This window comes from Gymnoscopelus braueri (genome assembly GCF_963280865.1).
Source record: "Gymnoscopelus braueri genome assembly, chromosome: 21".
NCBI lineage: Eukaryota > Metazoa > Chordata > Actinopteri > Myctophiformes > Myctophidae > Gymnoscopelus > Gymnoscopelus braueri.
Genome location: NC_137623.1, coordinates 1,982,429 through 1,996,378, shown reverse-complemented (window position 1 = coordinate 1,996,378; position 13,950 = coordinate 1,982,429). Strand labels below are relative to the sequence as shown.

The 13,950-nt window shown below is 41.2% G+C and overlaps 2 protein-coding genes across 4 annotated transcripts in view; both read right to left on the bottom strand.

Moving 5' to 3' along the window:
• The window catches only part of LOC308077337 (uncharacterized protein), a 396,397-nt gene that overhangs the window by 106,938 nt on the left and 275,509 nt on the right, over positions 1 to 13,950 (bottom strand). The window lies entirely within an intron of this gene.
• Positions 1 to 13,950, bottom strand: part of dzip1 (DAZ interacting zinc finger protein 1) — a 47,469-nt gene that overhangs the window by 22,573 nt on the left and 10,946 nt on the right. For 2 of the 3 annotated variants that reach the window (XM_080417995.1, XM_080417994.1), the window contains exons 4-12: positions 12,130 to 12,214; positions 9,549 to 9,664; positions 8,658 to 8,774; positions 6,856 to 6,918; positions 6,096 to 6,158; positions 4,802 to 4,864; positions 3,824 to 3,949; positions 784 to 838; positions 528 to 578 (exon numbers count right to left, since the gene is read on the bottom strand). In XM_080417995.1, coding sequence (XP_080274121.1) covers positions 528 to 578; positions 784 to 838; positions 3,824 to 3,949; positions 4,802 to 4,864; positions 6,096 to 6,158; positions 6,856 to 6,918; positions 8,658 to 8,774; positions 9,549 to 9,664; positions 12,130 to 12,214 — 739 coding nt within the window. The remainder of the gene's footprint in view (positions 1 to 527; positions 579 to 783; positions 839 to 3,823; positions 3,950 to 4,801; positions 4,865 to 6,095; positions 6,159 to 6,855; positions 6,919 to 8,657; positions 8,775 to 9,548; positions 9,665 to 12,129; positions 12,215 to 13,950) is intronic. The other variant, XM_080417996.1, reaches the window with a different exon arrangement.

The window sequence follows — 13,950 nt, the reverse complement described above, 5'->3', positions numbered from 1 at the left end:
ATCTGTGTCATTTTCTTTGGTTATTCAAAAATAGCAGATCTACAAGCTCATAGCGCGGCACTCTGTGCCACGCTATGAGCTTGTAGATCTGCTTTTTTTTTTACAAAATCCTGAAAATGTGTGCAAATCTTTGAATATATATATACATTTTAACTAAAATCTTTGCTTCTGGGGGGTTCCTGGAACAAACTATTTTGAGATGGGGGTCCGCGGCCAAATACATATAATTTTGGGGGTCCTTGACATGAAAATTGTTTGAGAACCACTGATATTATAGCAACATAAGTAAAAAAAAAAATAATAATAAAAACTGTTCAGAGTTAAAAATGTTCACTTTCAAAATATATTTATTCAAAGATTTGCACAAATGTTCACGATTTTGATTTTATTGTTTGTTTGTTTTCATTTCCTGAAAAGTTAATATTATGGACATAGTTGGTTTCTTCCCGACAGCAGAGATATGATTATTATTATTATTATTATTATTACAGTAGAAGACTACGGTAGATTGTTTCAATGGAACTCACCAAGCACGACTCTCTTTGCTTTGGGCTCTGGAGCAGGAGCAGTGAGGATCACTGGAGAAACACAGGAGGAGATAAGGAGGTGTTCATGCATGTAGGAGAGTGGTTCTCTATCTTTACACCCCCCCCCCAAAAAAAATAAGAATCCTAATAATCCTAATAAGAGGTGTTCATGAGAGTTAATCGAGATGCAGCTGAATCAAAGTGAGAGCAACATAAATCACAAGTGACTGAAACAGGGAATCCATCTCCATCATACCTGGAAGAGCCTTGGCTGGTTTGGCCGGAGGAGGATTTGTGGAAATCTTCTTCATCTGCCAGAGGAACAGAACGTTCATTAGGTTATCATCTCATCATTTTCATCTCATTGTGTGCGGTGTGACCGGGGTCACATGTGACACACCAGACACAACAACAGAAAGGTCTGGGCTTCATTTATGCCGGATTGTCAAGGTTTACAACTTGATGAGAGGATGTGGAATTTAAGTATCCTTGTTATAACACGAGAGAGAGAGAGAGAGAGAGAGAGACCTAGAGAGTGAATTAACAAGTGATCAGGTAAACGTGTGTTCTCTCCTCTCCAAGTTTGATGTCAGTAAATAAATAACAGCCATAACGTTGCGCTGATGTGCATCTCTCTCTAGTGTGTCTGTGTTGTCAACAGTGTGTATCTGTGTCTGTGTTGTCAACAGTGTGTGTCTGTGTTGTCAACAGTGTGTATGTGTATCTGTGTCTGTGTTGTCAACAGTGTGTATCTGTGTCTGTGTTGTCAACAGTGTGTATCTGTGTTGTCAACAGTGTGTATCTGTGTTGCCAACAGTGTGTATCTGTGTCTGTGTTGTCAACAGTGTGTATCTGTGTCTGTGTTGTCAACAGTGTGTATCTGTGTCTGTGTTGTCAACAGTGTGTATCTGTGTCTGTGTTGTCAACAGTGTGTATCTGTGTCTGTGTTGTCAACAGTGTATATCTGTGTCTGTGTTGTCAACAGTGTGTATCTGTGTTGCCAACAGTGTGTATCTGTGTCTGTGTTGTCAACAGTGTGTATCTGTGTCTGTATTGTCAACAGTGTATATCTGTGTCTGTGTTGTGAACAGTGTGTATCTGTGTCTGTGTTGTCAACAGTGTGTATCTGTGTCTGTGTTGTCAACAGTGTGTATCTGTGTCTGTGTTGTCAACAGTGTGTATCTGTGTCTGTGTTGTCAACAGTGTGTATCTGTGTCTGTGTTGTCAACAGTGTGTATCTGTGTTGTCAACAGTGTGTATCTGTGTCTGTGTTGTCAACAGTGTGTATCTGTGTCTGTGTTGTCAACAGTGTGTATCTGTGTTGTCAACAGTGTGTATCTGTGTCTGTGTTGTCAACAGTGTGTATCTGTGTCTGTGTTGTCAACAGTGCACTACTCACTCACTCAGTGTGTGACTGAGTGAGTGAGTAGTGTTTAAAACCGCGTTGCTGGAGGTCATGTCATGTGGGTTCATACATGTGCTCATGCACAACATGATTAAGTCGGGTTCATGAGCTCCGGCACTTAATAATTTATAGATTAAGCACTGGGTATACTCGTCTACTAACAGGAAAGGAGTCAATCATCTGTTTGTTGTGGATGTTCCATGTTTAAAAAATAACTGCAAAAGGGGTTTAGTATACTATTATTCATTATGGTAAGCAGAGTTAGGGCCATATTTTGGCCGGTGCAGTGAGTGTGTTTGGAGCTACTTTTACCTGGGAGAATTAGAACGCCTGGCAGACTGGCAGCTCATCAGGACTAAAGGCTTGGTTGGTTCAAGACATTAAGATAAGGGATCATGCTGATGGTTCAAGACATTAAGATAAGGGATCATGCTGATGGTTCAAGACATTAAGATAAGGGATCATGCTGATGGTTCAAGACATTAAGATAAGGGATCATGCTGATGGTTCAAGACATTAAGATAAGGGATCATGCTGATGGTTCAAGACATTAAGATAAGGGATCATGCTGAGTGGTGGGGATCAGGTGTCGACCCGCTGAGGTGACGTTATTCCGTCACCGGCCAGTTTGCTTTGAACGTTATACGTTACAGGCAGTGTAGTACCACTATGGTTCTCAAAGTGGGGCCCAAGGACCCTCAGCCTGGAGGCGGTTACAATATAAATGGACCATTTTACACATGATTAAAGCAAAAAATAAAATCTCACGACTGAAAGAATGTTGTTAGGCCAAAAGGTTTGAGAACCACTGGCGTAGAAGACTCAGCATGTCCATCACAACACTGTGTGAGTGGTAAAGGAAAGAGAGAGCTTCCTATACATGTAACTGACACCTCATACAGTAGATCTACATCTATAAACATAACACCCTCTGAGCCTACAGCTCTAATACAGGATGTTTATAGATCTATATCTATAAACATAACACCCTCTGAGCCATGAGCTCTAATACAGGATGTCCTGAACCACTTCCCCTTACTTCCTCTATATGGGCGGGGTGTGTGTGTGTGTGTGTGTGTGTGTGTGTGTGTGTGTGTGTGTGTGTGTGTGTGTGTGTGTGTGTGTGTGTGTGTGTGTGTGTGTGTGTGTGTGTGAGTGAGTGTGTATTACTGTACTTGTGAGGACCAGGTGTCCCCACAAGTATAGAAGAATATGAGATACAGTCGTTGTGAAGAACCATTTTCCTGAACCTCACAAGAAAAAATTATGATTTATGGTTAAAAAAAATATTTTTAGAGACAAGATTGGGATCAAGATTAGACATTTAGAGGTTAGTATTTCGAGGTTAGAAATAAGAGTTAAACATGATTTATACTTAGTTGCCAGTGCCAGTTTTTGGTGCATGCCAGTGTCATGCACCAAAAACACGTCCCAGCGTGCGTTATGAGCTTATAGATCTGCTATTTTTCAGCACTAGGCTTACAGTTAAAAATGGCAAAATGTATTAGAAATGCTATTCATAAAATCACTGTCTAAAAATGTTGATGTCCGCGCGTGCGTGTGTGTGTGTGTGTGTGCGTGTGTGTGTGTGTGTGCGTGCTTGTATCCTGTATCCTGAAATACTTGTTGAGTTTTACCAAGTTTGTGCATCTACTATTGTTTGTGTTCAAGAATTTCTTGTTAAATGTGAATGCAAATAAAGATGTTGTGTGTATGTGTGTGTATGTGTGTATGTGTGTGTGTGTGTGTGTGTGTGTGTGTGTGTGTGTGCGTGCGTGCGTGCGTGCGTGCGTGCGTGCGTGCGTGCGTGCGTGCGTGCGTGCGTGCGTGCGTGCGTGCGTGCGTGCGTGCGTGCGTGCGTGCGTGCGTGCGCGTGTGTGTGTGCACTAACCTGCTCTCTCTGAGCTGCTATAGTGGATTCCTTCTCTTTCAGCCTCCTTTCCAACTCCTTCATCCTGTTGCTGCGTTTCTGCTGTTCAGACATCAGAGACTGCATTCTGCTCATCTCATCCCACCACTGGGGAGGAAGGACAGACATTGGACATGTTTGACTCATCTCATCCCATCACTGGGAAGGAAGGACATTGGACATGTTTGACTCATCTCATCCCATCACTGGGAAGGAAGGACATTGGACATGTTTGACTCATCTCATCCCATCACTGGGAAGGAAGGAAGGAAGGACATTGGACATGTTTGACTCATCTCATCCCATCAATGGGAAGGAAGGACATTGGACATGTTTGACTCATCTCATCCCATCACTGGGAAGGAAGGACATTGGACATGTTTGACTCATCTCATCCCATCACTGGGAAGGAAGGAAGGAAGGACATTGGACATGTTTGACTCATCTCATCCCATCACTGGGAAGGAAGGACATTGGACATGTTTGACTCATCTCATCCCATCACTGGGAAGGAAGGAAGGACATTGGACATGTTTATCTCATCCCATCACTGGGAAGGAAGGAAGGACATTGGACATGTTTGACTCATCTCTTCCCATCACTGGGAAGGAGGGACAGACATTGGACATGTTTGACTCTCTCATCCCATCACTGGGAAGGAAGGACATTGGACATGTTTGACTCATCTCATCCCATCACTGGGGAGGAAGGACGGACATTGGAGGTGTTTGTAACCAAAGCATGTTGACACAGTGACATGTCGTGCGGACAATGTGGATATAGTCGCCGTCGGGAAGAATCACCAAAAATGACTGTGACTAAAGTGAGCGTTCAGAATGAAATGTAACAATTTTTAATATATCTGATTTAACAATAATCTATCTATGCTTAAACTGTGATTATACCACTAGGTATAACATGTATTGTTCGGCCTGATTAAAACAAATAAGCCATAAGTACCTGACTCTTCTCAGATTCGTGCTGAACTTCAATTTCTTGCATCCTGGATTCCCATTTCCTGTCCTGGAAAATAATATTGAAAAAATATTAAAAAGACTCAAAATGTCCTGTCAATCAGTTCAGTTGTACTAATTATAAACATAATAACAACAATACAGCACTAGCTATCATTTATTGTTTGGTCTAGTCAACACAGAAGGACATTAAAGGAAGCTGTGATCAGTGATTAGTGAAGAGGTTATGTTTGGCTTGTTTGACGTTTGTCTGTAGTGGTGGAAAATGTACTACATTTCTTTACTTAAGTAAAAGTATCAACACTGCAATGTAGAAATACTCTGTGAAAGTCCGAAATTCAAAATGTACTTGAGTAAAAGTACAAAAGTATTGGTATCAAAATATACTTAAAGTACATAAGTAAAAGTACACATTATGCAGAATGTCCCATTTCACAAGTTTTTAAATGTATACAACATATTTTGAAAATAGCAGATCTACAAGCTCACAATGCGTCGCGATGCGTTGTGAGCTTGTAGATCTGCTGTTTTCAGATGGCCAAAATGTATATAGGGCTGAAGTGGTTAATGTATGTTTTGTAATAATAATCCAAATCTACAAAGTAACTAAAGTTTTCAAATAATTATCGTGGAGTAAAAGTACAATATTTGCCATTGAGATGTAGTGGAAGTAGAAGTAAAAGTACAGAAAAGTGGAAATACTCCAGTTAAGTAAAAAAGACCTCAAAATTGTACTTAAGTACAGTACTAAAATGTAATGTGATGCCTCTTGAACCATGACTGGTGGCCTTGTCTAGTTTGTATGTATTTTGTAATTATGTTATGTGTTTGTGATTCTTTGTATCCTGATGGCTGCTTGGCACAAAATGAATTTCCGCAAGGACAAATAAAGTATCTATCTATCTACTATACAATGTTACTATACACCACTTGTCTGTAATTGGATATACTTTTTTTTTGTACATGGATGCGTATCATTTCTTGTCTACCAGAGAGTAACTATGCTTAACGTAACATTTATAGAATCTTAGTGGAGTTATGTGAAGACCGAAACTTTCAGTCATTTGTGTTGTTTTGTTTATTTTTGACCATGTAATGGTGGAATTCTAATTCCATTGTATTACGTTTTAACTCATTCACTTCCAATGACGTCCTTTTTTCCCCCCACACAGAACCAGGAGATAACGTGAATGTTTGGACTCCAGGAAGAGCAGTTTTCTCTGTGGTGAGGACTAATAGGGATCTGTAATAAACTATAATAAATAAATAGTAACAAGTACCTGGTCCTTTTCAGATTCATGTTGGGTCTTGATTTCTTTCATCCTGGATTCCCACTTCCTGTCCTGGAAGAGAAGCAGGAAGTGATCAGACCAACGCTCACAAACCTTCTTCATCTTAACCCATTAAAACCAGGACAGCATCTGTTTCATTTTACATTTTATAGATATATAATATTATTTTGTGGGTCCTTGGCACTAAAAAGCAGTGGTGGAAAAAGTATATATTTTTTTTACTTAAGTAAAAGTATCAATACTGCAATGTAGAAATACTCTGTTACAAGTAAAAGTCTGGAATTCAAAAATGTACCTGAGTAAAAGCACAAACGTATTGGTATCAAAAGTAGAAAGTGCTCATTATGCAGAATGTCCCCATTTCACAAGTTTTCAAATGTATAAAATGTATAAGATTCTTTTCAAAATAGCTGATCTACAAGCTCACAATGTGTCGCGATGTGACACATTGTGAGCTTGTAGATCTGCTATTTTCAAAAGGCCGAAATGTACATAGGACTGAAGTGGTTAATGTATGTTTTGTAATAATAATCAAATTCTACAAAGTAACTAGTAACTAAAGCTTTTAAATAATTGTAGTGGAGTAAAAATACAATATTTGCCTCTGAGATGTAGTGTGGAGTAGAAGTAAAAGTACTGAAAATTGGAAATACTCCAGTAAAGTAAAAATGAACCTCAGCATTGTACTTAAGTACAGTACTTGAGTAAATGTACTTTACGCCACTGGTTTAAAACACGTTCCACTGACCTGCTCCTTGAGTTGTTGCTCTAGCTTGAGGATAGCATGAGTCTGTACCTCTCTGTCCACTTCCTGTAGGAACACACATATTAAAGACATGAGTCTGGACCTCTCTGTCCACTTCCTGTAGGAACAAACACATTAAAGACATGAGTCTGTACCTCTCTGTCCACTTCCTGTAGGAACACACATATTAAAGACATGAGTCTGGACCTCTCTGTCCACTTCCTGTAGGAACACACACATTAAAGACATGAGTCTGGACCTCTCTGTCCACTTCCTGTAGGAACAAACACATTAAATAAAGACCTCTCTGTCCACTTCCTGTAGGAACAAACACATTAAAGACATGAGTCTGAACCTCTCTGTCCACTTCCTGTAGGAACAAACACATTAAAGACATGAGTCTGGACCTCTCTGTCCACTTCCTGTAGGAACAAACACATTAAAGACATGAGTCTGGACCTCTCTGTCCACTTCCTGTAGGAACACACACATTAAAGACATGAGTCTGGACCTCTCTGTCCACTTCCTGTAGGAACACACACATTAAAGACATGAGTCTGAACCTCTCTGTCCACTTCCTGTAGGAACACACACATTAAAGACATGAGTCTGGACCTCTCTGTCCACTTCCTGTAGGAACAAACACATTAAAGACATGAGTCTGTACCTCTCTGTCCACTTCCTGTGGGAACAAACACATTAAAGACATGAGTCTGTACCTCTCTGTCCACTTCCTGTGGGAACAAACACATTAAAGACATGAGTCTGTACCTCTCTGTCCACTTCCTGTGGGAACAAACACATTAAAGACATGAGTCTGTACCTCTCTGTCCACTTCCTGTGGGAATAAACACATTAAAGACATGAGTCTGTACCTCTCTGTCCACTTCCTGTGGGAATAAACACATTAAAGACATGAGTCTGGACCTCTCTGTCCACTTCCTGTAGGAATAAACACATTAAAGACATGAGTCTGGACCTCTCTGTCCACTTCCTGTAGGAACAAATACATTAAATAAAGACCTCTCTGTCCACTTCCTGTAGGAACAAACACATTAAATAAAGACCTCTCTGTCCACTTCCTGTAGGAACACACACATTAAAGACATATATTAACTGCAGGAGAAAAGCATGAATGAGGGACAGTGGCCGGTGGCATAAATCTAGTTGATGCAGGAGGTTCTGCAGACATCCACACACACACACACACACACAGACACACACACACACACACACACAGACACACACACACAGTTTTTAATGCCTTCAAACCTCACAGGCTACAGTACTCAGGATGATAACTCTTCCTCAGACAGCAAGTTTTGTTTTTGCATTGGATTTTTTTGCCTCCTTGGGAACCCTAGGACTCTCCACAACTGAAAAACTAGATAAAGTGCTCCTCGGACCACAAGTCTCTGCCAGGTCAGGTAGGTTATTGTGGCCTCCTGGTGGTGCTATAATGGGCCAATGTGAAAAGGGCCCGTTCTTCTTAGGCCTTTCACAGCAATCGCATTTCTTCCTCGGCCTAGTGGGAATGTGCGTACAAAAGCTCAGGGAAATTGCATGCTGCGTTCATGATTTGAGGAATTTTGTTCAAAACTGACCTATCCTGCAAACTTTGGAAGCCAATGTTAGGGAAGTAGGACTGACTCTCTCGCCATGCCTTTCGGCCTGGCGGAGACACAAATATGTATGGCCATCAGTCCTATAATACAATGTGTGAAACAGAGGAGTACTGTTGTCAGTAGTGAGTAGTAACGTACCTCTCTGCGTATATTAATGATCAGTAGTGAGTAGTAACGTACCTCTCTGCGTATATTAATGCCGTCTCTGCTGTCCTCTCTCCTCCGGGCCGTTTCCAGAGCCTTCAGGTGCTCCAGTTCTTTCTGCAGATCGTTGTATTTAGACTGATGTTCTTTTTCCTGGAGAGAAAAAAATAAAGAAAAAAGGAGCTTATCGTCAGTAACTGTGAATTCACCGCTGTTTTAGATTTCATTGGCTATTAATACATACATTTTCAAGATTTTTCAAAAATAGCAGATCTACAAGCTCATAGCGTGGCATGGGTGCAAATCTTTGAATATATATATTTTTAAAGCGAACATTTATAACTCAAATCTTTGCTTCTGGGGGGTCCCTGGAACAAAGCATTTTGAGAGTTTTCTAAATCCTAACATACATCTAAAAATATTTCGTTCCAAGGACCCCCAGAAGAAGCACGGATCGGAGAAATGTTCGCTTTAAAACACATATATATATATATGTAAATATATACATTTTTTTTTTCAAAGATTTGCACAAATTTTCCACGATTTTTAAAAAAATAGCAGATCTACAAGCTCATAGCACGGCACTCTGTGCCGTGCTATGAGCTTGTAGATCTGCTATTTTTGAATAGCCAAAGAAATCTAAAATGACACAGATGCGTTCCCAGTCTGAATGGGTTAAATAAACGTGTTTGTTATCAAATATCGTATCAAACAGGATAGTTGTTTTATCATCATTGATCAGAATGAGAAGGTGGAGTTAGGAGGTTTGACTGACAGTTTGAGGATCCAATGGAGTTAGGAGCACTTTTTCATACTTTTCATTGGTTCAATACCACTGATTATTAAAAAAATATTAAACAGTTGAAAAATGGAGATAGCTGGTTTCTTCCAGACAGAGACGGTAGATATGACAGACTGTGGTCGTACCTGAGCGGCGTTGAGCAGCAGGGTCTGCTGCTGTTGGATCAGCTGTTCCTTCAGACTGTTGTTCTCTTTTCTGAGGCTCTCCATCTGAGACCTGGTGTCACTGTCTGACTGTAACTCTGGAAGAGATTAGAGGACCTGGTGTCACTGTCTGACTGTAACTCTGGAAGAGATTAGAGGACCTGGTGTCACTGTCTGACTGTAACTCTAGAGATTAGAGGACCTGGTGTCACTGTCTGACTGTAACTCTAGAGATTAGAGGACCTGGTGTCACTGTCTGACTGTAACTCTGGAAGAGATTAGAGGACCTGGTGTCACTGTCTGACTGTAACTCTAGAGATTAGAGGACCTGGTGTCACTGTCAGACTGTAACTCTAGAGATTAGAGGACCTGGTGTCATTGTCTGACTGTAACTCTAGAGATTAGAGGACCTGGTGTCACTGTCTGACTGTAACTCTGGAAGAGATTAGAGGACCTGGTGTCACTGTCTGACTGTAACTCTAGAGATTAGAGGACCTGGTGTCACTGTCTGACTGTAACTCTAGAGATTAGAGGACCTGGTGTCACTGTCTGACTGTAACTCTGGAAGAGATTAGAGGACCTGGTGTCACTGTCTGACTGTAACTCTAGAGATTAGAGGACCTGGTGTCATTGTCTGACTGTAACTCTAGAGATTAGAGGACCTGGTGTCACTGTCAGACTGTAACTCTGGAAGAGATTAGAGGACCTGGTGTCATTGTCTGACTGTAACTCTAGAGATTAGAGGACCTGGTGTCACTGTCTGACTGTAACTCTAGAGATTAGAGGACCTGGTGTCACTGTCTGACTGTAACTCTAGAGATTAGAGGACCTGGTGTCACTGTCTGATTTTCTTTCCTTCTTCACGGAACCCGAGGCTCGGCCCGGCTAATTAGCATAGATTTTGGGCCTGAAAAAGTCGGGTCGGGTTCCGGTAGAATTTGAGAACACTAAGCACCATGTACAGGTCAATCTGAAAGGCTTTGATTCAACGACAATTGATTGATTGATTGATTGAATACTTTATCAGTCAGAGATGTAAACAGCAAGTGGTACAGTCAGATATTAAAGCCAAAAGGGAGAGGTCCCTGGAACCAAATATTTTCAGATGGAGCTCTGCGGCCAAATACCAAATAATCATTTTGAGGGTCCACTGATATTTTAGCAACATTTATGTGTTTCAGAAAACTGTTAGGATTCAGAAGACATTTGTAGAATCCCCCAGAAGCAAAGATTTGAGTTACAAATGTTATATATTCAAAGATTTGCAAAATAGCAGATCTACAAGCTCATAGCGCTGCACACGGTGCCGCGCTATGAGCTTGTAGATCTGCTATTTTTTTAATAGCCAAAGAAATCTAAAAATGACACAGATGCTTTCCCGGATTGATGGTGATAATACGTAATTAACATTTTAAGGTTGAATATAATTAAGCGTCTGCACACGCTTTGTATATTTAAATTTGCAAATTAGGGCATGTTTTCCTATATAATGCCTAATTTGCATATTTAAATATACAATTTCAGAAAACTTGTAATACAATAAATCATTGTCTTCATGTAAGTAATCAACTGGGGAAGTTTCATTATGATAACTATTTTTTAAATGTTGTGATTTCTTTCACCTGTCATGTACGTATGGGGAAAATAACAAAATGTGTGATAAATATGAAAAAGCTGCTCCTGTGGAAAGGTTATCATATATTGATTTACTTATATTGACCCTATAAACAATTTAATATTAGGTATGGTTTTGCCCACTCTTTCGGTGATCATTGCTCAATTTTGGGGCTCTGGCTCATGGACTAATCTAACCCTTTACAATTTTCAAATAGAAAGTTGGAGAACATTACTTTTGCAACTCTCTTGGCGAGAAGAAGAATATTACTAGCTTGGAAATCTCCAAAACCACCCTCTCACTCAATCTGGGTTAATGATGTGATGTACTTCTTAAGGCGGTTACACACCGGCGAATATGCGAATATACGCAAAATTCTGACTCGTTCCGAATAATTAAAAGACGCTTTTTTCGCTCCGCGAAACTGGTGTGGAAGCTTGCATTGACTTTATACGTTTTTTTTTTAAACGTATTATTCGCATGAAAAAAATCGCCCCGGTGTGTAAGGACCTTTAAGCCTAGAAAAAAAAAAATTCTCTCTCAGAGGAACCACTGAAGGCTTTTTTGAGTCATGGACACCTTTCATTGAATATTTTAATAACCAGACCTCTCCAGATTAGAATGCTCTGTGGGCGGACAGTGGATCTCAGTGTCTCTCCCATGGGTGTATATGACACAATGAGAATGAATGTGACCCATGACTTTGCTTGTACTTTTAATTTATTAGTACTTTTTTTCTGTTACGTTGTTGTCTTGTTTTGTTGTTCTGTATATTTGTTGTTTGGGGGGGACTGCATGTTGTCTTTGGTTTGTCTTGTGATGTGTAAAAGAAAAAATGGGGGTGACTTTACATGTAAAGACTTTTGCCATATGCCATTTAATTGTCCCCAATAAAAAAGTATTATAAAAATTAAAAAATATTCCCACCCGATGTATGGACGTACTTACGACTATCGTATTCATCAGGGTGACGACGCTGCATGTGATTCTGAAGGAAGCCGGCGTTGATGAAGGTTTTGTCACAATGTGGACACTAGAGGAGAAGAAGAAGAGGTTTCAATGAATCACCTTTTAAAGCAGACCTTCTCAAACTTCTTCAATTTGTGCCGCAGACCCCCATACAAGGTGTGTGGTGTTAAAAGTGTCATATTTTGTTAATGTTAATGTTGAAAATAAAATGTATAGGCCTAGAGGGTTAAAGGGATAGTTCACCCAAAAAATATCTGTTTTTCCCATGTATTAGTCACCCCATGGAGACTTGAATTCATGGATATATATTAGTTTGTGTCTCATTCCTAAGACAATGATTTGATGACCAGCAGCGGTTCCGGTAGGAGACACAAAGAGTCTCCTTTGTGTCTCCTACTGGAACCCCTGCATTAGACCGTGGACCACCATAACTCTGAGAGTGTACAAATGGTACTAAAATGGAATTTATTTTCTCATTGCACTGGTACAGCGGTGACGGAACCTGTCTGTGTCTACACATCACCAAACACAGGGAACACCGAGAGCCACGCTATGAGCTTGTAGATCTGCTATTTTAGGAAAATCTTGGAAAATTTATAACATTTATAACTCAAATCTTTGCCTCTGAGGGGTCCCAGGGGGAGGGTTAATTTATACAAATAAAAACAGGTCAATATGGAGATGACAGGTTTCTGCCTGACAGCGACGAAACGGCAAGAGTACACAAAGCTCTCTATCAATGATTGAGCTGTAGATGCAGGTCTGTGTTATCAAGGCTGTTTGTTAGCATAGAGCTGCTAGCCTAGCGGCACCTAGCAACCCCCTTCTGTCAGAAAACACTACAGCTGTTACCTAGGCAACCACTGGGTCAGGTGGAGGCAGGCACTGGAGGAACACAGACAAACACAGACAGACAGACAGACAGACAGACAGACAGACACTGGAGGAACACAGACAGACAGACAGACAGACAGACAGGCAGGCACTGGAGGAACACAGACAGACAGACAGACAGACAGACAGACAGACAGACAGACAGACACTGGAGGAACACAGACAGACAGACAGACAGACAGACAGGCAGGCACTGGAGGAACACAGACAGACAGACAGACAGACAGACAGACAGACAGGCACTGGAGGAACACAGACAGACAGACAGACAGACAGACAGACAGACAGACAGACAGACAGACAGACAGACACTGGAGGAACACAGACAGACAGACAGACAGACAGACAGGCAGGCACTGGAGGAACACAGACAGACAGACAGACAGACAGACAGACAGACAGGCACTGGAGGAACACAGACAGACAGACAGACAAACAGACAGACAGACAGACAGACAGACAGACAGACAGACAGACACTGGAGGAACACAGACAGACAGACAGACAGACAGACAGGCAGGCACTGGAGGAACACAGACAGACAGACAGACAGACAGACAGACAGACAGACAGACAGACAGACAGACAGACAGACAGACAGACAGGCACTGGAGGAACACAGACAGACAGACAGACAGACAGACAGACAGACAGACAGACAGACAGACAGACAGACAGACAGACAGACAGACAGACAGACAGACACTGGAGGAACACAGACAGACAGACAGACAGACAGACACAGGACAGACAGACACAGACAGACAGACAGACAGACAGACAGACAGACAGACAGACAGACAGACAGACAGACAGACAGACAGGCACTGGAGGAACACAGACAGACAGACAGACAGACAGACAGACAGATAGACAGACAGGCACTGGAGGAACACAGACAGACAG